The sequence below is a fragment of the Tiliqua scincoides genome, chromosome 1 (genome assembly GCF_035046505.1).
Source record: "Tiliqua scincoides isolate rTilSci1 chromosome 1, rTilSci1.hap2, whole genome shotgun sequence".
NCBI lineage: Eukaryota > Metazoa > Chordata > Lepidosauria > Squamata > Scincidae > Tiliqua > Tiliqua scincoides.
This window is the reverse complement of record NC_089821.1, coordinates 151,313,777-151,341,771: the sequence shown is the minus strand read 5'-3', so window position 1 is coordinate 151,341,771 and position 27,995 is coordinate 151,313,777. Positions and strand designations below refer to the sequence as shown.

General features: G+C 42.0%; 1 protein-coding gene across 2 annotated transcripts; it reads right to left on the bottom strand.

The window, feature by feature from the left end:
• Positions 1-3: 3 nt before the first annotated feature.
• COG6 (component of oligomeric golgi complex 6) lies at positions 4-27,676 on the bottom strand. 2 transcript variants are annotated; one of them, XM_066639575.1, is made up of 19 exons: positions 27,518-27,676; positions 24,410-24,553; positions 24,053-24,124; positions 22,699-22,757; positions 20,782-20,893; positions 16,178-16,260; positions 15,877-15,947; positions 14,973-15,066; positions 13,183-13,311; positions 12,994-13,085; positions 12,044-12,108; positions 11,498-11,589; positions 9,497-9,614; positions 8,382-8,513; positions 6,016-6,183; positions 4,415-4,522; positions 3,872-3,925; positions 2,233-2,312; positions 4-1,334 (listed from the first exon to the last, which is right to left on the bottom strand). In XM_066639575.1, exons 1-19 carry the CDS (start codon positions 27,665-27,667, stop codon positions 1,187-1,189), a joined length of 1,971 nt encoding a protein of 656 aa, XP_066495672.1. In that variant the 5' UTR covers positions 27,668-27,676; the 3' UTR covers positions 4-1,186. The 2 variants fall into 2 exon arrangements, with proteins under 2 accessions (XP_066495672.1, XP_066495680.1); XM_066639583.1 differs by lacking the exon at positions 27,518-27,676 and adding an exon at positions 27,397-27,479.
• Between the last annotated feature and the right edge of the window lie 319 nt (positions 27,677-27,995).

Genomic DNA, 27,995 nt, shown 5'->3' with positions numbered 1-27,995 from the left:
TGATTTAGTATTTTATAAACTTTAATCATTAATCTGACATGTGACACATTAATATCTGATCAGGCTTACAGAGACCTCAAAATCCTCACCCTATAAATTAAAAAAAAAAATTCTTATGTGTGTTTTTTCATCCTGATCCAGAAATATGAACCCAGATTAAAGGGCAAGAATAATATCCCATTGTAAATAGATAATGGAAAATGTGTCAGTCTAATAAATGCAAATAAGAATGCTATAGCAGGATCACCATAGGATATATTAAATAAGTCTTAGAGCACTGACATTTTTTTATTCTCCATACCTATTTCTATAAAGTAGAAAGAAAGGAATCACACTGACTCACTCAAGATTTTAGGATCCTGCAGGCTCTGTGCCAGGATTCAGAGAAACTTAGGTGCTGCCCCCAGCATTTTTTTCAACTATATCATATCCACTTGTATGAGAATACCATTTCCAAAAACCTGTACTAAATTACTGAAAGTGTGAAAGCAAAAACCCGATCATCTGGAACTCTGTTCTTCCTCTTCCCAACAAACGACTGAACATCTAGTTCCTTGCTTGTAACGTCATATTTGGGTATCATTTGGTCAGCGATTTAACTAGATTATCTAGGACTTGAATTGAGATTTTTTTTTAAAGCGTACCAATGGCAGAGTGAAATGTATAAAAGCATTCAAACACTGGCCATTCAAACAAGAGAGCCTGTTTTTCTCACAAGACTAGTCTCTCCTTCCAAGTGTCAGGATTGTACTGGGACTGTGCCAATATCAGCTACATATTCAGAACTAGAAAATGCTTTGTTGGTACACCGTTTATTCTACCATCTTAATAATAAATTAAAATATAATTGTTATTTTCTCTTTCTCTCAGACCCCCCCCTTCCAAAAATCCTGGATTATCATCACAAAGTTGTCCCAGTTTTATAACAGTACGAACATCATTTAAAACCTCAATATTGCTCCTATCTTTGTCGAGCATCTACCAGCATGAATACACATGCTGTACACAGTCAGGTTGCTTAAATGCCACTGAAGTAAAGAGAATGCCAAGAACTGCATGCACAGTTGCAGCCCTGGTGTGCAGTGAGGAGCAGACTGCCATTGTCAGAGCCGATTTTGTAGCTGCATGACTAGGTCCCACCTTAAACAATGAGAAAATCCAATAAAAATATTTTGGAATTAGAAGATTATGAGAGAAGTGCCTGAACTTGATGAGGAGATCTGGGCAATATAGTTTCTGGATCTTTATATCCATTGTCTGGATTCATCACTGCTGAATATACTTCACTGTAGGCTCTGCAGACAAGTTCTGTGGACAGTTTTACTATATGTTGTCTAAAAAAGAAAAAAGTTATATGAATGTACAATTGCGGATCTCAACAAACACAAAAGATTTGCCCACTTCTGAACGTCAGCATCTGTCTCTCCAGTCACAAGGAAAAACTGTGGTGGGTCAGAATGACCACTGCCTCCAAACCACTGTGGATGAACATTGCCTTGTTTCTTCATGTCATGGCAGCAGTGTGCAGACACTACAACTCTTCACCCATTAGGGTAAGGAACTAATTTGCATGATGGAAGGGGAGTGGAACTGGGTGTGTGTCCTTTGAGTTCAATTTCCTTCACTCCCAATTACTTCAGCAGCATAGGAGTGCTGCCCCTTCAAGGCTGAAAAGTTTACATAAGAACATAAGAGCCCCACTGGATCAGGCCAAAGGCCCATCTAGTCCAGCTTCCTGAATCTCACAGTGGTCCACTAGGTGCCTCAGGGTAGGGATCCCATCCTTGAATTTTCATGGGTTCCAGTTTGTTAATTACAATTACTGTAGGGCTGCAACTTTTCATCAATTAATTGATGAGATGAATTCAACCACTTTCATTTCCTCACAGTTCCCCCTTTGCCACCAAAATTGTCTCACTGGAAGTGAAAAAGGGAAGGGGGCAGCAAAACAAAATTTAAAAATGGATGCATCTAGCCAACTGACAATCATTACTGAAGAACAGTAATTGGAAGGGAAATATATTTGCCGAGATACCGAGGGCAGAAGTCCTTCAGAGGAAAGTACCTCCTGCTGTCTCCATCACAGTTCAAAAAGAAGTTGATGTAGCCAAGAGGGTGGAGCATGGGAATGCTCACTTTCATCCAAAGTCTAGACCCCTTCCTATATTTGGGTCTGTACATGCACAATGCAAAATGCAAAACACAAAAGAAACACGCAGCCATAATACTTACTTAACAGAGGCACTTAGAAGAAAGTTTATCTGTGGCATGAGCAGGCCATCAGGAGCAGACAAATAACGATCAAATTGGATCTAATGTAAAAGAGAAGTTAGGCAATGTTCACTGTACACAGGTATCTGCTGATGCAGAGCTTTTCTCACAAACAGGAAACATAGCTGGTAGACTTCACAAGTCCAGGTCAGAAAACAGGCAGAACAAAGGAAAACGCAAGACGTGGACTCACACTGTTCCCCATGATGTATTTTAAAGGTCCATGTAGCACGTCTGTGTTGGAGGGAAGCTACAAAACCAAGAAGCCCACCAAGTGTCCATGTCTTCCCTGGCCTTATCTGGTAGGAGGGCATTTGGGTCCTGGTCACGGGCATATTTGTGCCTGGTATTTTTGCATCCCACTATAGCTGGGCAACACACCCCATGTTATATATGCTAAGCCTCTTATCCCAGCCCTAACCCTAGCCTTAACCCTACCTTTGCTTTTTAAAAACAAAAAAGTATATCTAATATAAATATGTTGGAACACAAATGTTCAGGACGGATAAAAACCAGGTGCAAATGCAGAGGGACGCCAATAACCAGGACACATTTGTCCAGGACATAGTTGTCCAGGACACCATGGTTCTGTCATCACCTTGTCCTGCCTGCCAAGGTGTCCCTCTTTCTAATCTCTGCTTGTCACTCCCATCCATGAGGTGCTTAAAAGGTATTTCTGCAGAAGTAGCTTCTGTGAATGGGGCTTGAGTTGTTAGAGGCCCCAAGGCGGTGCATGAAATGCCTGAGCTTTCCAGATGTCTGAGCCATCCAGATTCCAAAATAACAGATCTTAAAGCAGCTACCGCCACTTCCTCCTTGTGTTTCCAAAACACAAAGAAGAGGAGGGGCCAGCGGCAGTGGCTTTGTGACTGGGCTGCTGCCGCCACCCTGTTCCATCTCCTTTGAGGCTCTCTGCCCAAAGAGAAGGTGAGCTACTTGCCAACCGTGGCATGATGCACTGCTGGCCCCAAACACAAGGAGGTGGAGCAGGTGGTAGTGGCTGGTGCTGCTGCTGCAGTGCTGCTGCTTTTACCACTGTTGCCATCTTCGCTAGGCCTCAAATGGTACCCCCAGCCTGGCATCTGGGACGAACCGCCCTCCGCTTGCTACGCTACTGATGTAACCCCAAAACAGATTGATAGCTGGTTGCATATTAGGCAGAATAAGTTTCTGCATCAAGAATTTGCAATGAGAAACAGCTGAAAATGTTAATAATTTTTCAGTCTTTGACAAGCTGCACCAAAGGGTCTCATTTAATTCTTTGGGGAATATTTTTATTTTTCCTAAAACATAGTGGTATAGCAGGTCTTTTAAGAAGATGTAAACACAGTTAAGAAAAATACCAAATTACAACCCGAAGCACAATCTGAGTCTTGCTCTTGTGAACAAAGCACAAACTTCTATGCAGTTATTCACATTCTTTTACTGCTATGATGTGGATCAACCAGAAGAAAGGAAGGGATTGAGGACGGTCATTGTTCTAACATTTCTTTAAAATATTATGAAATAAAAGACCCTATGAAAATACATTTAATTGTATTCCCCCCTCCCCCTGAGTACACACAATAGTACACCTCCTCAGGAAACTGCAGTCTCTTACCATTGCGGCTTTTAATGACATAGAATCCATACTGGGAACATTTGCCAACGGACCCTAAACACAGAACAAAAAAAAAAATCACGTTTAAAGCATAACTAGAATATTGTCATGGGAAAGGCCAAGAACCCAAAGCAAGGGGTAGTTAGTCCTGTGTGTCCAAGTGGACTTGCCACTTGTGTTGGTCAGCAGCAGTCCTGCCCCATAGCAAGCCTCTTTTGAAACTGAGCAGAGTTTCAAAAGCAGATGGTGGTCACCTGCTGCTCAAGGAAAAATATCCCTCTGGGCATGCCCCAGCATGGACCACAGAAGGAGCTATCTGGATCCCAGGCAAATATCAGAAACCTATCATTGAAATTCAAATTCAATTTGCTTTGCTTACATCATTTGTTATACCACGATACAGTCCCATGTCACATACGCATCAGAAAAATGAAGCAATTCATCTGTACTGATTTGACAATTTTCTCAGATTTAATTGCACCACACTAGATTTATGTAATGTAGAGATGAATGGTATTAATGGTTTCCAAAAGAATTCCTTACCTGCTCTGCTTTGTGCTGCTGTACAATATTGTATATGGAACTAAGGCCCACTCTAGTTAATACATACGAGGCTTGTTCATTTATCAACGTATCCAAATGTGCTTCTATCTAAAAGGTGGAAAGAAGATATTTTTCTTTATTGGATTATATTCCAAGTGAAAGTTTGTTAGCCAAAGCATTTAAGAAGTCTGATGCAACAAAAATATTTTGACCATGTTGCAAAGCTAAGTTTGCAACCAACAAGGACAAAAAGCAAGTTATCTGTGCTTTTATACAAGGTTTATGTATGCAGACATGTGAGTTTACCATATGTTATATCTTGATATCAGTTTTTTGTTGTTTTTTTAAATAAAACAAATTGTCTAACTGGCAATGAATTTGATACAAATTGCTTTCCCCATAGTCTATGGAACTGAAGAAAATTCTTGAGATGCTGCTCTGTCTCTGTGGGACAAACCAATTACATGCAATGCTAGATTAGAAGAAAAAAAATTAAAAGAAAGAAGAAAGCCAAATGCAAGCTAAGAAGGATCACTGGATGGGTAGCTTTTCCAGAAGATTCCCAGCCAAATAGCTAATGACTTCAGAATTCTATGCATAAGGAGGACAGGTAGGATTTCTCTATACGTTACTTTTTTCCCTATGGGTCAGTAGGCCATGTGATTATGAGCAAAAATAACAAAAATATGAATTCTCCCCCACTGTGCCAGCGCACAAAGACAGGCACAAGAAAAGTAAGAGACCATTTCCACACTCCTTGCATTGATTTATAGGCCATTCCTTTCTTTCCTAAGGATCCTACTGTGGACTTCATCATCTTGTTTACATAGTGTCGTCAGTCTGTATGTGAGATGTTGCCCTAATTTCCTACCCCTTACCTCTCTTATGCCATTTATGGAGACCTGAACCACTGCTTTCTTTCTGCGTACTTCCCCTTCTCATGTACTAATTAAATCACACACATAATCAGTCTGTATATTTAAATGATGGGTGGAGAGTTAATCACAACCATGATTAACAGCATGACCTTCCACTTGAGACATTTCTGTGTCTAGATGGGGATATCATGCTATTATCACTGAACCAAAGCCTGCAGGGGTATTCCCAAAAGGATACTAGACTGTATCCTATTGAGCTTCCATTCACATGGGGGGCGGTTGGCAATTTTTCTGGATCCCCATACTCAGTCTCTGAAAATCCGCACCAGGGGGACCCTCCAGAAGAAGATGACATCTTGCATGGGGGGTTCTATTAGAAAACCTAGGATATGTAAAGTTCCACTAATTCAAACATTAAGAGGGACCATATGAAATAAAGATGAACAGCCTTATCCAGTAAATCAAACATATTGGAAAACGTCTACTTTTGTGTGCTGTCATTCTTTTAAAAATAGTTCATGCTGACTTTCACATTTCCCTGCTTCACTGCATTCAGTTCTTTTAACTTCCCATGAATGAAGTTTCTGTGGCTGCATACATCTCTGTGTTGACTTTACATATAAGCTGTGAGGATAGACACATTTAAGAAGATTGTGTTATATTTATTCCCTGTTAATGTTTAATGGCAAAGAAAACATCAGAAGGTTGACTTTGGACATTTACCTGATACTGTAACATTTCCAGTCGTTTATCTGTGAATTCAAACAGAGCCAGTGTTGTCTTCATCATATGAAGTGAATTCACCATGAAGGTTGCCATGTCAGCAGACCCCAAGTTACTGGCAGACACTGTGCACATCTGCAGCAGTGGATCCAGCACACAAGAGAGAACCTAAGGAAAAGGAAACACACAAGAAATACTGAGCCTGGCGGGAATTCACATGCATTTCTCACTCTTCTAATACAAAGGACAGGTGGTGACAAGGAACAACAGTGTTCACCTCTGAGGACAGCTTCAGGCTTTAAGAACAAGCACTGGCTTGCAAACCATGCTTGAATTATGAGAGAAAAAGGTAAGGGGGACCCTAAAGAACTCCACAAGCCCTACCTCAGCGTCTCACCTTTATTAACAAAATCATGGCCTCCTTTTAGGCTGCAATCCTAACCACACTTTCCTGAGAGTAAGCCCCACTGAACAAAATAGGACATACTTCTGAGTAGACCTGGTTAGGATTGTGCCCTTAGCCTCCTAAACTTAGCAGGCCTGTCAGAAAAATCACAGGAGCATGGCCCCCTCTTGCTCCCAATTCAAGTCCTTGGTTGGCAGTGCTTTCTTTCATGTTGTGTGGGAAAGTTACACAGGCTGTAACTGAGGAACTTCCCTAGGCAAAGATCCTTTTCAGACATTAACAATCACTTCTGCACTGAGCTGGCAGTAACTGCTTAGGGAGCTATAATGCTTTCCAGAAATGTTCAATAGATTATTACAGCTTGCTCTGCAAACAAGGTTTAAATGGCTAGGATGCACACTTAAGTTAAATATTCAAAACAGCCTCCAGGCATATTAGCATGGAAGAGAACAGGCTGCCAGGTGATCTTGTGAATCTCCTTCCCTGGAGGTTTACAAGGTAAGAATGTTTCAGATACTGAGCAACCAGAGGCTGGACCGGGCTCACTGCATTTATTTCAAGGCTGCATTTCCATTTGGATAAACCTCATGATCAGAAGCTACAATAATCATACTTACAGAACCTGAATGGAAAAAAAAATGATGCTAGAAGAGAACTATTGGCTATGAGCAGTTCTGGAGTCTTAAGCAGCAGCATTGCCCAATCAGGCTTTGAAAAGAAATTGTATATTTTTATATATGATTCAAAACAGACATAGTACCCACCTGTCAGGGTTAGAAGACTAAGAGCACTATAAACAATTTAGTACTGCCCTGCTTACAGTAAAAAAAAAAAAGAACGAAAAAAGGGAGGTGTTGAGTGTACAAGTTTCAATGCCAACTGTGTTTATCAAATCAGACCTTGCTTTACATTCAAATAGTACTGTACGTGGGAACCTTGGCTACGAGAAGCAAGGTCTTCACTGCAGTGGCCCCAAAGCTGTGGGATGATCCTCTCCATGAGGTGCAAAGTTGCAACTCTTTTTGGATAGGGAGGGATTGAATGCCTACCTAAAGTCCTATGAGCTGAGCAGGATGAGTTAGGATGGATGCCATTATTTTCCTTAAGTTTTTGGATGGTTATCGTTAAGTTTTATGTTTTTAGTACTTTGTTATTTTAAATGATATTTAATCTGCTCTGAGCTTAAAGAGAGGTGGCTATCAATGATTTAAATAAATTATTGGATACATAAAATCACTGCACAAACATTCAGGGTGGAACTGAACACTGTAGAAAATGACCAATGATCTTTCATCCTCCAGTGATTCAGTTTCTGTTCTCTAGACTTATACCGATGCTGCATGCTGCTCTAGAAAAGGATAAACCCTTTTCAAAGACTTTTTGTTCACTCCCCCGTCAGGACAGTCGTTTCCTCCCATCTCAGCCCCCTGCCTGCATCCTACCACACAGAAATGAGTCAGGAAACAGAGTTCACTGCACAAGGCTCTGCTTATTGACTTAAAGAAGTCTATGATTTAAATCCGCTTCTAATTTAACAAAGGCAACACACTTACTTCCAAGATGCAAAATCAGTACAGGCTGGCAGGAAGAGAGGAAAGGCTGGCAAATAAGCCAGTTTAATCTTACTGTGGCAAGAAACAAATGCGGCCAAAGAACATAGAAGGGCTATTCCTGCCCCCCCATAAGGTACCTGCCAGAGACTAGAGGAAAAGGATGAACAGTGTTAACTTGCACAGGAGGGGCCTAGACACTGTTAATGATGTGGTGACATGTGGTTCCACTGTATGAAGCCCCCCTCTGCTATTCTTTGCTCTATTCTAGGACCTGGCAGCGTTTCTCCTACTTTCTGATGTAAAAGTCATGCATGGCATCTGATCATCTGAAGCACCAGGCATTTCCTCACAACCTCCTCTTGAGCTGCTGCGGCTTAGTAGCATTAGGGCTCCCCCAACTCATTTACCTGTACAAAATCAGCTTGACGAGTATCCAGCGGAATAACACAGGAGTCATGGGATGCGAGAACCTCACGCAGCAGAACAAGTGTTTGATTCAGAGTGGAGCTTGGGCCGAGATCAGCAGGTGGCAGTTCAACCTACAAAAGCCATGAGTTATGGATCATGCTGTGTCAAGAATTCAAAACTCTCTCTATGGAGGGCATGCTGCAGACCCAACCACAAACAGAAATGCTGTATTTCTCAAGAACAGATTTATCTGTCTTATGCAACCTACCTGCGGACTGATGCAGTCTTCAGAACCTCTCCTCTGTGTCATTTCAGTTCAAGTGGGTGGGAACTGGGAAGAGGGTCCTCTTGGTGTCATGTTTATGGAATTTTCTCCCCAGAAAAGGTGAACTGGTGCTTAATAGCTCAATTTTAATAGGGTCTTACACTGCTGGAACTAACGTTCCAGCTGCATAAGGCCTGTTATGGCTGTCACAAAGCGCAACACACCATTCTAAGATGCCTGACCTCTGCTCCGAGCAGTGAATGGTAAGGTCCTCACACCAGTGGAATGTCCACATTCTCCAGCACTGGTAACAGGGAGGGGGGAAGGGAGGCAGGGAGGGAGAGGAATGTGGCGGAGATTGGGGTGTAGAGGAGGGTGGATTGAAGCCAGGAAGGGGGTGGTATCCATGACAGCGGTGCGGCTGATATCCCCTTCCTGACCTTGATCTTCCTTCTTGGGTCCATGTGGACTTGTACCAGCTATATTGCTAGTGCAGGTCTAAACAGGGCCATTCAGGTGGCGAGGGCTCACCCTGGGGCAAGGAAACAAATGGTTCTTTACTCAAAGGAGACCTGAAACAATCCCCCCCCCCCACAGGATACATTGTGGGATACAACTGCATAATCACAATGGAAGTTACATAGGGTTGGGCTGTGAATCAATGTACTGGCAGTGCCAGGCAAATATCTCTTTATTTTCTCAAGCTTTTTTACCTCGAAGGAGATTTTAATACTGCTGCTTTATAATCAATTTTTTTTGTTGTTCTATTCTTTTTATACGAACTGCCCTGAACATTTTTATCGTAGAGTACAAAACAAATTCATTTTAAAAAGAGTCTTTAAAACAAACCTTATCCATCAGTTTACTTGCATGAAGGCTCAAACTATTAAAGAATATCTTCTTACTCAATAGGTGCATTTCTTCGATTGTGGTTAACAGCATGGCTGCACTATTTCCCACAATATTACTGAAAATGGTGAAAGAAGCAAAGATCTAATTACATCTAAGTCAGACATAGCAGGTCCAGCTATCTAGTTCCATAAGAAGTTGGCAGTTTGGTAAATGGGAATAACTGAGAACTAAGGAATGTTGTTTCTTACATGACGAATCTCCTTTTCCTCATAGGTAAGAGGGGTGGTGAACTCTGCAAAAGGTTCTGCCCCATTATCCAGGGAACATAGCTATTATTTCCCAAGGGACAGGACCCAACTACTGCAGCTGAAAAAGCATTAAGAGGGAGGCACCATTTTTTTTAAACATAGAATTGTTCAGCTCTGAACCAGGATACAAAGTGCATACTAAGGGAACCCTCAAATATCTCAGCCAACTACCCTCTGTAGCACTCTTCCATCAAAGTCAGCCAATAGCATAGGAATATACTTAAAACCCAGAGGCAGCCCTGCAAGCCTTCTCTGGTGGGCCTTTTGACAGAAGACTGTGGAGAGGTTGCCAGCCCCTTAATCAAGTGTGTTGCGTCTCCTATGCCACTGTGAAGCTGGATATGGAGCATGCTATCCTTAGCATCTAAGGCAGGGGTGTCCAAAGTTTTTGGCAGGAGGGCCACATGGTCTCTCTGACACTGGGTGGGGGGCCGGGGGAGGGGAGAACTAATTTACATTTAAAATTAGAATAAATTTACATAAGTTTACATAAATGAATATATTAAAGATGGAACTTATATGAATGAATGAAGGTCTTGCAGTAGCTCAAGGCCTATAAAAGGCCTTGCACAAAGCAAGGCTGGCCTTTCCTTTGCTGCTGCTACTGCATCACAGATGTGAAACAACAAGCAGTGGAGGGAACCATCATCCACAGCTCACGTGAGATGACAAACAGCTGCCCACAACTGAGAGCAGTTGTGTCGGGCCAGTGTGGACTCCGACAAATCTCCAGAGGGCCAGAGGCTCATTGGAGACTGGGGGCCCCCTGAGGGCCGTATTGAGAAGCCTCGAGGGCCACAAGTGGCCCCAGGGCTGGGGTTTGGGAACCCCTGATCTAAGGTAATATAGTTCTGGAAACTTTTTTTTACCTAAAAAGAAAGGTCTGGTGGACAGAAAAATAGAATCTGGATTACATGGCTTTTCTTTCATGGAGAACTTCAGAGACAAGCATACATCCAGTGAATGTATACATCCTCTCTCTCTCTCTCTCTCCTGACTGTGGTTTCAGAAGATGATGGTGTGAGAGTGTGACCAACCACTTGCTTGCTTGGTCTGTACCTCTCTAAGCTTATAACATCTAGCAGAAAAGGGATAGCCAACTAGGTCAATGAGAGAATTAATCCATCCTTGCAAAATGAAGCAGTTCTGGCCACCGTGAGAGAAGCAGTTGGGAGACCATTTCTAAAGAAACTGTGAAATTATCTGGCCCCATTTCTGTCTAACTTCAGGCCTAGTTTGACATCAAAACGGCCTTGATCATCCTTTTGGATGACCTATGCCAGGAAAACAAGGGGAATGCAACACTATTAGTTTAGCTGGACCACTCTGCAGCTTTTGATATCATTGACCATGATATCTTTCTGGGTGGAGAGTCAGGGAAGAGTCTTTAGGGGGTTCTGCTTCTATTGATTTCAGAAGACAATTCTGGAGGACATTCTGCTCAACTCTGTTGCATTCATGCTCTGGGGTTCTGCAAAGGTTCTTCTTGCTCTGAGTCACGAAGAGTTTTTAAACTGAGAAACAGCATGTGCATATTTTAAATAAAATGAAATAAAATTGTGGGTTTTTTTTTAACTAAAAATAGTCATTTGAGAAAAGGGCTATATTAATTTTTTTCATTAGAATACAACAAAAAACGCTGATTATTGTTATCTAAAGACAAAGTTATTTGCTTTTCAATTTTGCTTACCTGATGGTGTGGTGGTAGAATTTGAGAAGATTAGAAATTTTATACAGTAGGACTGCTCCTGGTTCAGAAACTATCACCTGTTCAATTCTAACCTGAGGAAATGAGTTGGGAGAAAAAACTCATATTTTTAGTTATGCAGAATTCTTTTAGAGCCTATAAAGTCATTCTCTACATACAAATGAGTTTCACGACAGAAGAACACTGTTGACTTTTAAGATTATTCTTGTATATAAACTGTATACGAAGATTATACAGTTTGTATTCAGCAAACTGTGATGCACAGCTATGTTCTAGGAATAAGACATTCATCATAATGGTTTGCTTCAAAAATTGTTGCTCAAAAATTCAACATGACGGCATTATTTAGTTGATCCTTATATTGTTATTTAAAAGGATAATAAATTGTAAGTTTTCTACATATTTCAGTTCTGTATATGCCATAATCTGCAAGCTGATTTTTTCACTGGGAGTGGGTAAGCATATGAGAAAACAATTCTTGTTACTAAATACATTCCTATGCCGAGGGCTCGGGGAAAACATTCTCACCTTAAGAGGCCGGCAAACACCTTCTGTGATGTGTCCAACTACTTCCTGCATATTTTCTTCTAGCCCTGAAAGTGAACACACAGTGAATGTTATTCACAGGCATTTCAGATTCTTTTTTCCCTATGTTCCATTTGACTGTTCCATAAACTCTTCCATCTACTTCAGCCACAAGATGTAGCCTTCACAATACAAGCATGACAAAGAAAGTTGCAAAGAAACAGATGTGCCAAACTGAAAAGGAGCAAGATATCCTTTATTGTATCCTCCTTCTGACAATCTTCATCACTCCTCTTTCACTGATCCCCCCACCTTTGAATGTTCTTCATCACTTCTGACTACTCTTTCAACCATATCTTTCTTCTCTTCCACAGTCAAACCCATTATAGTTGTGTTGAAGAATACGTCCTGAGTAGCATCCAGTAACAGAATAAATCCTGAGTAGCATCCAGCAACAGAAAACATCAACTTGATGTTATTGCACTAAAAGTTTCCTCAAACCCCACAAACAGCAACCAATTAATGATGGTGGGGACAGAAAAATTCTTCAAAAGGTGATGTCACATCACATATATTGTATTTTCTAAATGCTTCCAGAGAAGAGAGAAGCAAGGATGCTATTCTTGATAGCAACTATATCTCCCATAACTTGGTCTAGTTCAGGCTTAGGTGATTCTTTTATTGTTGTTTTATCCATCAATGGCTGAAAACTATTCATTGTCACTAGAGTGACACAGTAATTGGTAATCAGATGACCCCAACTTCCAATTACTCAGAAAAACACACCTAGGTCATTTAGCCATTTTACAGATTTTGTGAGAACTGTGAAAACTGCCAAAGTTTTTCCAACGCTATTTCCAGCACCATTTGTAATCCCCTCTGTACTTTTCTATAAGTGTAATCTGAGCATCTGTTGAAACAGATTCCAAGTACACATTAAAATCAAGTAATACCTTCAGAGGTTATGAGTTTTAACAGTGCTTCCAGATGCTCTTTTTCAGAAGCAGTAGCTTGATGCAGCCATGCCAACATGTCTCCTACGTATCTAAACAAAAACAAGAAACCTTGCTGCATAAAGAACTCATCATTCTAATGGGAGGATGGGGAAGATAGCACAATATACAGTTCCACCACTGTCATACCTCAGAGGATCATGGGAATGCATTTCAATAGGCCGGGGAGTTCCTCCAAGACCTCCTCTAGTCAGAGCATCTATAAAGCCCCGGACCACAGCGCTTCTTCTGGCTGTTGCAAACTCATCAAGGGTGTATCTGGAATGAACATGAATTGAAGATGCCTTATCTTATTATTGGCCTTTGTAAAACCCTAAGTTCAAGGGTTAGGTTTTGTATCATCAGGTTTTGGTACCAGTTCTCTTTACCTCAATAATAGTACTGATGGCTAAATTTTAGATATAGGCTCCTTCACCTACAACAGATGTGGCTTTAAGAAAAAAGCCAAATGTTAATATACAATGTAGCATATTTTAAATGATTAAGGGCAGGAAGACTTACTGTTAGTGATATTTGCAAAAGACTTTGGGGCTCTTTATAATATGATGGAATTATAGGATGCTGGCAGAAAATGTATACTGGAAAGATTTGTTTTGGCTACAGAAGCTGTGTTACATGTTATTTGCTTTTTCTGACATATATTCTGCAGTTTATTTTTTTAAGTGCCTTGTTTTATGGAAATGCAAACACGTTATGCCTAGAATTAAGTTGTCTAAACTACCTAGACAACTAGTGTAGACACCCCCCCCCCAAAAAAAATGCTTTTCATAGGTCCAAATTGTGCCTGATCCACAGATTTTTCATCCGCGGATCTGACTCAGTGTGGGTTCCCCAACCCATGCTGAGCCCTGACCAGGCCCGACCTGAACACTCTGAATGCGACTGGAGCTATGTGCCCAGGTGTCCTGAATGCCTTCCAAGGACTGAAAACCATCACTTCCGGTTTTCAGGTCCAGTCGTGTTCGGAAGGTTGGGTGCAAAGAACTGCGGATTTGATTATCCACAGAATTGATTTGAACGGAAACCCCACAGACGCTGAGGCATGACTGTAATTATTGCGTGAAAATGGTCAGTACCATGCTCCACCCTCCTGGTAGAGAATCATTAGATAACAAATTGTTTGGCAAATGATATGTGGTTGAGATCACACATTTTAATTCTGATCAGTACCCACATGAGAAATTACAATTTAAACTGGAATAAACTGGGCATGTATAATACTGCAAATTGCTTTACATAGAAGATAACAGGATCATTCTGAGGGGCAAATTTTCAAGGTGGAAAAATACAAAGAGTTACTCAAGATCTGCACTAAGGCAATTTTTAACCATGCAATACTTGCATTAGCGATACCATTTTCCAATGTGAGGAGTGAGAAAGTTATGTAGATTTTTCTGGGAACTGGCATCAGCCAGAGATAATACAGGAGAAATGAATTAGGGAAGATTCATAGTTGCACACAATATTATTAAGAAATAGGGTAGATTTAGGCAACTGCATAAATCATGAATTACCATGAGCTAAACACAGATTATCATTAGATAATCATGAACAAGTCAGCCTTCCCAAGAGCTCACAGGCTCCATCCTCCCTTTTATACCAGAGGAGGGGAATGAATGCTTTGCTTTAAAATAATCCATGATTCCGTGTTATGTCTGAACTCCAGGAACTGTGGTTTATTTACCAACCAGAATATCAAAACACAGTTTGATCTTGGTTTGTTTTAAATGTGACATCACCAGTACATGGATTTGCTAGCAGGCTGACAGCTGACCAAAAAGGGGGACAAAAATCTTGTTCAAATATTGCCACCTAGTGGTTAATATAACATTACCTATGTTCTCACAAAGTACAAAGGACAGGGCATCTGTACAGATTTTATCCATGAAACCCTATTATGTGCTGTATTTAAAACTTACTTATACAGAACAGGCCTGTCTTGTAAAGCTTCCATTGCTTGAGCAAGAACTGGAGAAATGTCACAGGATTCTTGTGTTAAAGCCCTGCATTCACCTATAAAAGAGCAGAAGATAGGTCAGTACTCTGGATTTAACAGCTAGTCTGATTCAAGCAGCATTCAACTTTTCATGCCTTTCTGCTCCTAGGGAGAATATTTAAATCCTAGGGAGCAGAAAGATTTAAATCCTAATTTAAATCCTAGGGAGAATATTACTTTGCCTATTTTCATTTTTATAACCCACTGTCACAATTCTGCTGGACCTTGGCCACTGCTCAAAAACTCAGCACCTGTCCCGAAACCTGCACCAGGAATAGAAGTCTGTCCATAATAACAAAACAACCACACATTGCTCAGAACATGCTAAAAGGCAGAATACACATTAAAGAGGCTTATTTCTTAGAATCTGGTAACTGTCATGGAAAAGTCTGAACAGGTAGAATAATCTTGCAACTAAATCCTGAAGCTCTTTCCCTAACCCATTCAGAATGATTCACTGTGCCTAGCCTCAGGACAGTACAGATCTGGATTGTCCCATTCCCTGAAATTATGTGCCCCTGGCAGAAAACTCCCACTTAACATTGTGATATAACTCAGGAAGCCTTGATTTTTCTTGATAGCATCTATAGGAAAATAGCAGCCACAGAGAGAGAGGGGGTCAGAGTAGAACCATGGGGGGGGGGAGGGTTAAATTAGCTTGCATTGTAAAGGAGAGAAAAAAAGCACAGAACTGACAAGCAAAAGCTATCATAACATGTACATTTGGCCCTCAGTTTACATGCTGCAAGGCAGGATTAAGCAACTGCCTGTACCCAGCTCTTCAGGAATCTTTTGAATAATTATTCAAAAATAACAATCAAGGATACCTTGAGCCCATCGGTAAAGCTGTTCATAAGAAGTCTCCTGAAGCAAAGCCATCTGTTCCATAATTTCTAGACTGCAAATTGAAAATGTTTAAAGCCTTTAACAAAAAAATGCTTTACGTAATCCAAAACATCCTTAAAGCCTGAAGCTAATTTACAGATTAATTCTCCCTGATCTACTTATCTATATATGAAAAGCTCACTCTGATTTAAGAACGAGAGAGAGAGAGAGAGAGAGAGAGAGAGAGCGCAGCATGGTTACCAATGCTAAATACTGCTTTGTAGACATTCAGTATGAACTCACCCTGATCTCTGCTGGTTTGTGCGCAGAAGAATCTTGACATCATTGTGAATTTGCTTTACTCTTCCCAATACTTTGAAAAATTTCTTTAATAAAGAAAATACAAGATGAAAAGCATTTTAATTAAACCAAGCTGTCTGAAGAGAAACATGCTCATTTTCACATGTTTTGTATGCATGATCACATGGGCCACAATCTGGCCAGGGCAGAATTCTGTATCACACTTAGCAAAACAAAAGCCTCACTTTCATAAGATGAGTCATCAAGGAGCAGGTCAAATGCATTCCCTACATTGCCTGAAGCTACACAATATCACTATGGAAAATTCAGCAGCAGCAGCAAACAAAATCATTCTATGATTCTATGAAAAAACCCACAAGTTCATTTAAGAATAGGTTCTACACAAAGAGACTGAAGAATCATGTTAACAACATTGCTTTCTGTTTTGTACCTTAATGTACTCAACATCTCTAATGAACCCAAATGCACAGGTTGAATTTGGTTTGTAAAACACAGTTTAATTGTAATTTGCAGATATGTCTGAATTCACAGATCACTGACAATCCACAGTTAAGCCATTGCACCAAGGAGAGAAGAGTGAATTTATAAAGCTGAGACAGGCAGGTGAAAAACAAAAGCAAGCAAAACACCTCTAAACCATGATTTACCTGTTATAAGCCTGGAAGTTCAAATCATGGTGAGTGTTTCTAACTATAGTTAGCGTAAACTACGCATTTGTGTTATAAGTGAACTGAGAATACAGGCACTCTCTGACTTACATAAGGGTTCTGTTCCAGACATTCTAATGAAAGACAATTTTTTATGTAAATTGGATCTCTTTCTAAGCATGCACAGTTCCATGGAAGGGTTTAGGACAAGCAAGGAAAGAGTTGTGTGAAGAGAAGATGGCTAGCTGTGGATATTGTTATGGCTTATAGAATTCTTTGCGTAAGTTTGAAATTGCACAAGTCAAAGCTTACCTTTAAGCTTTGACTTGCTTTACCTTTGCTTTACCTTTAAGGTCCTTAAAGGTCCTTTACAGCTTTACCTTTAAGGTCCTTAAGTCAAGGATCTTCTGTACTTCAGAAGAACTCAGTTGAAATTCAGGAATCTGCAGGGCCCTAGGTACCAGGCTTCAAAATGCCTCTTCCTATCAAAGAAATCAGCACCCACCAATCTGGATACAATCAGCATCATGAGAGTAGGGAGCTCCATTTTTAAGGACCCTGAGTGTGCTGGGGTAGCCCTTTCCACACAAAAGAACTTCATGTGGTAGTGGTGGGGCCAGGAAAGACCTCTGGAGAGCTGATACTAATCTGTGTAAGCAGCCCTATGAGAGAAGAGTCTCTGTTCACACCAAAGGTCTCAAATATATCTCCAGCTTCACACATCTAAAAATGTTTCTACTTACACTTACAGATCACTGTGCTATGTGCTATGAGACAAGCCAAACACTGCATTTTCATTAGCGTTTTAAAAAAAACTTCCCTTCTTCAAGGAAATTGTATCTAGCTATTTGCAATTCGAGGCCTATCTTCTGAGCACCACAGAAAATCTCTAAGCATTTTATTTTTCTTAAAATAACTAGGAACCCTGAAGGCACGTCTGTTTGCTGTGTACTCCCCCTCCCCCATTTTACTATTAAGGACTTCATTTCAGTTAATATTTAAACAATGAAAATTAACCTATGCATAACATTTCTTTCCATAATGTTCCTTTTTCCTCATAAAGTTGAATTAACCCATTTCTGCCCAGCCCACAGGTGTACACATTTGATCCCTGTTGTGTATATTTAACGCTGGGCAGAAATGGCTTAAGAGCCTGCCATTTATCTAAATCTGGTGCAATTCTGATTTGCACTGTCTCTAAACAGATCACATCACAAGTGTTTGCAATAATGGATTTGTAGGCTCCATAGGAAGGGCCATAAATATAACTGATCCTCAGACAAGGCAGGATCAAAAGCCATAGCTTCAGACTTGTTTTTATTTTGTCACTTACTTGCTCACCCATAGCAAGTAACAATTTCCATAGGCAAGCTCACAAATAGCAAAATGCACCTCCCCCCTCAGAGGCCAATCTTGGTCTCCCCTGGAGACTAAATGAAGAAGCCAAGTCACGCATATGTTCAGCTCCAGGCTACCTGCTGTTATGAGAGCTGCATCCTATTAATTCTGCATTAATTGCTCAAGACGGTAAGCAGCATTCTAAAATTCTGGAGAACAGGAGGACTGCAGGCTATGCCCATTCTGAAAACCAAAGTGCCATTGCAAATATAATTTGGTATAGGACTATGGTGCTTTCCAGATACAAAATATTTGGGTTGTATTCAGTGCAAATTATTCAGGACACCTAGATATATCCTTTTGCTTTCTCTATCACTGGAAACAGGAATTCTTTAAGTACTTATAAGATCTTATCAACACATTTTTAATTACTGGCAGATACTGAGCTACATGCCAGAGGCACAATTAGCAAAAACATTCTGTTTGGAGAAATTAAAGACTGCGGTTGCAGGTGGCCATATGTGGCATCAGAACATGCTACAGAGATTTGCTTTTTTTGGATATCTATTGCTTTCAAAGAAACTAGGAAGCTACAAAGATGAAATTCAAAAGTAAACTCCAAGATGTTTTTGTTTAAATAGAATGATATATCATCTCTTAGTAAATCTAAGTTTGCTCCCTTATTTACAAATATGGGTTAGAACAGCAGTTCTCAAACTGTGAGATACAAAGCTAACAAGATAAATTTATGGAACCCTATGGAAACCGAAACAGAGAACACATGTGTTTACTCGTAAGTAAGTGACCATGCGTCAGTCCACTTTGAAGAGTAGTCTGAGGGGAATGCAACATCACCAGAATGGTCCAAATCTGAGGGATGTAGCCCCCAAAAACTCTCAAGAAGGAAGCTCCCCCCAGCTGACAAGGAAAATGTATTGAGCCCTATGGAAAGCAAAACTGTGCCAGGTGTGTGTACTCATGATTAGGCAAACATAACTCAGCTCTTATTAAAGACTAGGCGAAGTGGAACACAAGGCCACCAGAACGGTTTCGATACAATTAACATGGAGCTCAACACTCCAGAAGGCAGTCTCCCCACTACCATAGTAAAAGGGTAAAAACAGAGGCTTGAGTGGTCAGAGGCTTGAGGATTCAACATTTTCCGGTTTTAAATAAGTGATTAGCTAGCACAGGGGTGTCAAACATAAGGCCCAAGGGCCGGATGTGGCCCACAGAAGCTTTTTATCTGGCCCTCAGGCTCTCATCTGCTGAGCAGTGCTGAGGTGTTACTTCTAAAAGGGCAGCCCACATGAAAATCTTGAAATATGATCAAGATTTGCGTATTTTCTCTTCTGTCATTTGCAGCTAATGAGTTCCTAAGTGAGAAAAAGTGTTTATTTTTTGTTATGTCATTTTTTAATGACATCATTTCCTGCCTAATGACACCACTTCCGGCCCTCAGCAGGTATCATGAATGCTATTCGGCCCTCGATACGAAATAACTTTAACACCCCTGAGCTGGCATATAGTCAACAATTTGTGTTATCCTGTACGTAATGGCTCAAATAATAAAACGGAACGGAACGGAACTTTGTTAACTATGTACTGTATTTTGTTGTTGCCTGCAGCGCCGGCTTTTAGGCAATTGTGGAGATTTCGCCCAATTGGGCCCCGGGTATGGTGAGGGCCCTATACTGCCCTTCTGCCCACTGCTGCTTCCAATTGGGCTGAAACTGGATCACTTCGGAAGCAGCTGCTGCCCACCGCTACATCCAGTTGGCCCCAAATTGGTGCCATGCAGATGACAACATGCGTACCTCACTCTTCCCCCTGCCCTTGCAATTCCTGGCATCATCCTCCCCCCCCCCTCGGTCCAGAACAGGCTGCTGCGGATGGGGCAGCAATGAGCAAGAGTCACTGTGGGCTGGGTGCATACTCCCTCCTCCCTCTTGCTGACCTCCTAGGCACCTATTTTGCACAACCACTAAAGATCCAGGAGTCCTACCTACTTTCACAAAAGTAACAGAAGTTTTTTCTTGGTCTAGTTCCATTCAAGTTAAGAGATAAAAAATTAGTAGAGGGGGCCCGGCAAAATTAGAGGGGCCCCACAAAAGTGTTTCCAATTGGGTCCTGCAGCTCCTAAGGTTGGCCCTGGTTGCCTGGCACTGTTTGGTGGTTTGCTTTTGTTTTATGATCTGATCTTTGACCAAAGATCAAAATTTGACCAAAGTAAGAAATTTTGGAGTGTATCTGTTATGAGAAGTAGCAAAAAAGGGAAAGAGCAAGAAACAGCGATAGTGCAGACAAGCAGAGCAAAAGGTGGGCAACCACTTTCTAAATAATCATCTGCAAGACTAGAAAACAGAGATAACAAAACTATTTTCATCAACCTCAAATTGAGAAATTCAGAATCCCACTGGAACAACTTCTCTCTACACAAGTAACTTAATATCTATTTTCATACTTGTGTCCTCTGGCTAGCTCCAGTTCCCCACTCCCACATCTAAATCCTTGAAGCCTCTCTTAACCTAGCCTTTTTAATCAAAGTGATCTATGCAATATGCTAAACTGTTGTTGCTATGTTACCTACAGGATATTTACCTCCGTCATAGGTTCGTCTCTTGTGCCTCGGAGGATATTCATCTCCTCTGGAGTAAGCTGGAATTCAGCTATGAAAGCATCTGCTACTAGTGCTTTCAATTCTAACCTCTGGCTGCAAAATAAAGGATGCTGTTACATTATAGCAATTCCAATTTACTTCACATATATTTTATACTCTATTCTACCATGCACAGTGTATCCTGTTAAATTCAGCTTACACAAGCTCCTAGTTTTTTCCCCAATCTTATCTGCTCTCAGTTCCTGTTTTGGGAGCAAGAAAAAAAATCATCCTTTGCTTGGTTTTTGCATCCAGTTACGGGGAATTCAAATACCATGGCAAAAAGCACTTCCACACAGCAGTAAGTACCATGTAAATATAGGTGGGGGCCATAAGCTGTTGACCTTGTGGACCACTCCAAGTGTGCGTGGAATGTCCGTATCACAGTGCTAAACCAGCGACACCCAAAGTTGCAATCGCTGTGTTCAGAAAACGCAGTCACCATCCAGACCACAGCTTTCCATTCTGCTCCTGCACGGCTTGTTCTTCTGGTAGACCTGCGCACCAGGACGCTCTGCGACGTCACATCTGTTGCTTGGCATCCCAGAAGGCTTAGCGACAGGACATCTGGGCAGACATGACTGCCCGGGGTGTCCTGGTGCCCAGGCCGTCCAGGAGAACAAGCTGCACAGGAGTGGAACCAAAAGGTCTGCTCACCGTGTAGAAGGATTCTGCCAAACCCCAGATCTGGCCCTCGGTCTGGGGTTCAACCAGCCCTGTGCTGATTGGTCCTACCTGTCCCATGTCTCAGAAGATACTGAAGAGCCATGCAGAACTACTTCTGTGGTGTAGCAAATAGAGGTTGATTAAGGGTCTTTGATATGCAGACTAATTAGGCAGAATTTGGAACACTTTCCTTATGAGTAAGTAGAGACGTGTAACATCTCAACAAGAGTTAGGGAAGCCAGAGGCTGACAGAGGGGAACAGTACTTAATGCACTCCTCCCTCCTTTACTTGGTCTGCACCTGAAAGGGGGGGCGGCGGCGCTGGTAGATATCTGCTGCCATCATTCCATCTTGGATAAACCAGGTACAGCAGGAATATCTGAAAATGAAACATCCCTTCCCAGGAGAGTGTAGAAACTAACCATTCTGTTTAAAACCAAAGCATAGGCATGAGCTCTCTAGAAATGGGAAACTCTCACTCCTAGAACTCCTAGATCAGAGGGCAGGAAGTGACAATATATTTAAAGCCAGAATAAAGGAGAAGTGGAAAAAAAATAGTGTGTGTGTGTGGGGGGGGGGAGATTAACTGCAAGGAGGGAAGAATAAAGCAAGCAGGCTTGAAAACCAGGCTGGGTGCTGGCTGTGCCCAGGAACAGATCTTAGCAAAAATCACCAGGAGGTAACTGCAGGTTAACCTAAAAGTAAAATAATTCCCTATCTAAATTTCACTGCTAACTATCTGGTACTTACTCTAAAGTTGGGTTAAACAGTCTTTCACACCTCTTCAGGAAGGATCTTCAGGAGGGAGGCAAGGGCTTGGTCACATACAGATACTTTCTCTGAAGGGGCCAGTTGGAGCACACCCAAGCATCCTTGTGTTTAACTTTAAGCAACCTAGGTTTGATTATCATAGGGCACCCAGCTAGAAGAGGGGAAGCCATCTGGCCATTTCATCCCACTCCTTTTCCTAAACAGATGGCCTTGGCTGCCCAATCAGTGGGCATATGCCAGTCTCAGCAGTTTTATCAAAAAGGTGATGTGAACCAATCCGAAGGTGAATCAGTTCAATATAGAAGTTGCAGAAGCAATAAAACCACTCTTATTTTATCTTATCGCTCTTATCTTAATATAAACTTATTAAAGTTTATATTATTATTTTATGTAACATAACAACAAGAATACATAATACATACTTCTCTGCCTGAAGCTTAGTAGTCTTTGCTATTAAATCTTGGGTTTGCTCCTTGGCTGCCTGGAATATAGAAGAGAATAATTAACACTGATAAAATCATAATTTAACACTATGACTGTCTTATTGTACATGTCTCCTGCTTTTGTGACAGCTCAATTATAAGCCACTAACACTACAAATCCTATGTCTACTCAAAAGTAAGACCCACTTAGTTCAATGGACCTTATTCCCAGGACAGTGTGTATACTAGTGTTGTGACAATCACTAGGAACCAAACCTGGGCCACTCCCCCTTAAGGGGGGGTGCTCTGATGGCATCACAGCGATCGTGGCACTAGGGACCTAGGTGTTTTCTGTCTTAACTGGGGGTTCTGATAGCCTTGGGGAGAGTCTGTGGGGCCTACAGCCCCCTCCACAGGCCTCCCTGATGCTAAAAATCACTCCATTTGGGATTGGAGGGCACTTGTGGTTTTTGTGCAAAAACCAGAAGTACGATCCAATCCCCAAATGGAGCTATTTTTAGCATTGGGGAGGCCAGCAGAGGGGGCTGCATGCCTCCTAGACCCTCCCCAAGGCCAGTGGAACCTCCCAGGTAAAAGGAAAAATCCCTGAGTTTCCTGCAGCGCTGCAATCACTGCAGTGCCATCAGGACACCCCCCTGTCCCCACAAATACTCAACTGTGGTCCCAAAGTCCAAGAAGGACTTTGGGAACTGCTGGTGTATATGACTGCAGCCTTAAGCCATTTCTGCCCAATGCTGCATATATGCAACAGGGATCAAAATGGGTATACCTGTGGGATGGGCAGAAGTGGGTTAAACAGAGCATTGGAGGAGAGGGAGAAAAAAGGCTGTTCTATTTTAAAAATAAACTACAATTAATATGCATTTTGCCTGTCAGAAACATAGAATCCAATTTACTACAAATATCAATTGCCTCTATCTAAATTAAGGCCAACACTACAACCTTCTCATCAAACTGTCCATCACTGTTCACTAAAATAAATGAGTTTTTCATTCATGGAGGAATAAGAAGATAACTATGCAAACTTACAAACCACTGTGCATCACAGAGAGGCACCCTAACCCAAAGCTCCACATACAACCTGATGTTCTTGTATGTATGGACAGCTCCATTAACTGTAACAGAAAGTGCAGATCCCTGTACATCAAAGAAACACGAGAACAGATCTGCTTCTTCCACAGACATGAATGGAGAATCTCTTTCAAGCTATGGAAGACTGCATATGCATTAAAAATTTATGTACTTATATACAATCTCTGGACTGGCAGCGAAGTTCTTTTTTAAGCATGATTTTTAAGGTGACGAAAAAGATATTACCCCCTTTTTACAGTACCTTCAGGTGACTGGTCATTTCCTGGCAGCAGTTATTCATAACCTGCACATCTTCATTTATGCTTTCAAGTTCCTGAAAGAGCATGTTAACAGATATTACTGTAAATTCCCCAAAATGTGACCATGTGAAGGTTTGGTTCAGATGTAAAGGGAAACCATGAAACATGCTAATTCCACTGACTACATTTATGAAAATATCAACTTTCCTGATAATTTGTTTCACAAAATAGAAGATAAATACTAGATAATAAGAACGGCACATGATACAACATTGCACAAGTGAATTTGTGTTGAGAACATCAGCTTATTTCAGAATCAACTTCATGATATACATTTGGAATTAGTCAGAATAGCACACCTCCTTCACTTGCTTGAAAATGTAGACAAATTCTTCATTGATAGATAAACTGCGATGTTCGATATCTCCACGCAAATTTCGCCTGGTACGCAAACTGTTTTCTACAAAAAAGGTCGAAAGAGCCTTGAGAGCTTCTAACATTTCCTATAAAAATATAAAAAGACCACAATGACAGTTCATAAACAAAACAAAGACACATCAGAAGAGACAGAACAAGTCTTCAGATACTATCACATCTCAGTGGTGCTAAATCGTCAAAGGAAAAAGGAAAAATACTCAACCATGTCAACTCAAGATTTAACACATTTTAGAAGTTTCTTTCTTTCTTTCTTTCTTTCAAAAAGTCAACTAAATACAGACTAAAGTCTGATTAGCACAGGCTGACCTTAGGGCTCTGATCAAACTAAAAAAATACATCAACAGTAGCTCCAGCTTGGAATATCCATTCCTATCTTCAACAAGACACATTCATATAAAGCAAAGGTGCTAAAAATGCATTATGAAGCAGATGAAGACATGCAGATGAATGAGTGGAAGTCTCCTCTCATTGTGGATCTTCTTTGCTAGACCAGAGCATAGTTAAAGCTTAGAATTAGGCCCAAATCCTAACCCACTTTCCAGCACTGGCATAGTGTTACCAATGGGACGTGTGCTGCATCCTGCCATTGGGGGGCACTCACTGAGGCCTCCTCAAAGTAAGGGAATGTTGGTTTCCTTACCTGGGAGTTGCATTGCCCTTATGACGGTGCAAGAAAGTGGGTTAGGATTGCGCCTCTAACCACTCTTCCACAGGCAGTGGTGTTCACAGCAAAAAAAGGCATCAATATCCATTTTGTTCAGAACATGTTGTCTAAGGAACAGCTTTGTGTGCCCCAGGGAATTTGTGTGTCCAATTCTATCCAACTTTCCAGCACTGATGAAGCCACAATGCACCCTCTCAACAAATGATCATCAACAAAAGTTCCCTTACCTTTAGGAGGCCTCTGTGACTGACTCCATGCTGCAGGATGACGCATACGCCCCATTGGCATGGTTGCATCAGTGCTGGAAAACTGGATAGGATTGGGCCCTCAAACACCTACCTCTCAGCAATAACATCATTTAGAATTTAATCATCAGTTTAAAAAAGAATAACCAGTCACTAAGCCTACAATTTTTATCAAGAATTTTCTTCAACAAGAAAGGGACTCACTCAAACAACTTGTCTCTAATTTTGGCACAGCCTGTTATCAAGTGTAAAGTAGAATGAGCTTGGTGTGATCAGACCACTAAGATTAAAAGACATATGTACCAACACCCCTACTTAGCAGGAGCAGTCTTTCTTTTCTAGTCCCCAACTGGCCCCTATTTTGCCTTTAGTTTTATTTTTTGCTAGTGTATATAAACGTCTCTTTTCTCCATAATCTCACCAAATAGTAACAGTTACAGAATGTTTGAGTTGCCTTCATTCAAGTACAATGGAAACCACTGAGAGTATATCTGATTGTATGTTTGATTTAAGTACAATCAACTCTATCATAAGGTTATATATTTTCAAGCAAAACAGTTCTGGTTCATTTAACTGCCAGTTTCAGAAATTAGCAAAGGGAAGGTTATCTGATGGATAAATAAATGGTTTATGGGCTTCCTGAAGGTATCTGGCTAACAACTGTGGGAAGCAGGGTGCTGGGTTAGGTGCACCTTTTGCCTGATCTAGAAGGGCTTTCCTTAAGCATTATGGCGCAAAAAAAAAAAAAGTTAAAGAACATGCAATGGGGGGCACTCATCTTGCAGTGATCCTTTGGATGTTATATAGAGGTGTTTGAAAACTGGGTTATTTACTCTACTCAGAAGTAAGCCCACTGTAAGACTTAGGCTGTCTTACTCACTGGAAACAAGCACCTCTAAAGAAGTCCATAGGATTACACCAGAGAAAGCAACTTAAAGACAGGGTCTTATAGCACTGTTTCTCAACCAGTGGTATGGGTACCACCAGTGGTACTTGGAAGTGGTGTCGGTGGTACTTGTGGGACACCTGCTGCTCAGCAGCGAGACTAGGAATGTGTCACAACAAACAGGAGGCTCCAAAGCATGCTTTTCCACACCCAAAAAAGCCCTCCTGCCCATCCTGAGCCTCTCACTTACTGCCAACCGGTGCTAACTGGGTAAGAGGTACTTTTTCAAGTGGGTGCTCCTCTTTTATTTAGTGGGGGAGAGTAACTGGCCCTCCTCACCCCAGCAGTGTCTTTTCTAGTGGCTGTCTGCTGATGTTCTTTTGCATCTTTTTAGATTGTGAGCCCTTTTGGGACAGGGAGCCATTATTGTTTGATTTTTCGCTTTGTGACCTTTTCACTGAAAAGCTGTATAGAAATACTATTTCTCCTGTCACATCTGGCTTCTGAACCCAGAAGTAACTGGCAACAATGTCATTGCCAGTTACTTCTGGTGGTACTTTGAATAGGTGGACCATGTGAAGTGGTATGGAGCAGGGACCCCTGGAGGACAAGGATGACAAACCTTGAGAAACACTGGCCTATGGCATCAAGGTACAAATTCCAACCCACTTTCCAGCACTGGCATAGCGGTGCCAATGGGACGTGTGCTGCATCCTGCAGTTGGTTGTCACTCACAGAAGCCTCCTCAAAGTAAGGTATTGTTTGTTCCCTTACCTCAGAGCTGCATTGCCCTTATGTCAGCGCTGGAAAGTGGGATAGGATTGCACCCTAAGGCTACAATCATATGCACATTTACCTGGGAGTAAGCCCCATTGACTGTAATGGGACTGACTTCTGAGGAGCCAGGCATAGGATTGGGCTGCCAGGCTGCAAACTCTCCAGGAGTCAGCATCAGTCTCCAGCTGGCTCCTCAAAGGCGTCCTGGAGACTGTCCCAAGGCAAGGCTCCCTTCCTAGGCTCAGTGACAGGACACCATGCGGGGGACAAAAGTCTCCCAGAGCTGGCAGCCCCAGGAGGCGTCCCTGAAGCCTCTTCCTGCTGCGGGCCACGCACCTGCAAGGCCCACTCGCGGCCACTGGGAGGTGCTGGAGGGCGCCAAAGGGGAGTTCTGCCTCCGTGCTGCGGGGCTCCCCCGACACTGGCAAGGGCAGCGGCAGCAGCCTCGCTCACCCACCTTGTCCGCCTCCAGCCGCGTCTCCAGCACTTTGCGGAGCTTGCGCGACAACGGGTTGGGCCCAGCAGGCCCCCCCAGCCCTGCCGAGGAGGGCGGCGGAGGAGCGACACCGGCCACGACCTGCTGCTGCTGCTCCGGCACCGCCGCCATTTCCTCTATTCTCCCGCAGCCTCCGTGGCAAAGGCGGCGGCGTCACCCGGATCAGTGTGTCGCTGCACCGGTCCCCACCGCTCCCTCTGCCCGCAACCTGCAGTTCCGCCTTCGCAGTTGGTCCTGTGGGGACAAACCGGGGAGGGGAACTGCTGGGCTGTTCTTTCCCCCTCCTCGCGAGGAAGACCCCGGACTGGATGTAGAACTACGATCTGAAGCTCCCATCCTAGCCACACTTTCCTGGGAGTGAGCCCCATTAGAAGCTCCTGCTCTCAGAGCCCCAGCCTCTGCCTGTCTACTCAGATGTAAATCCCACTATAGTCAATGG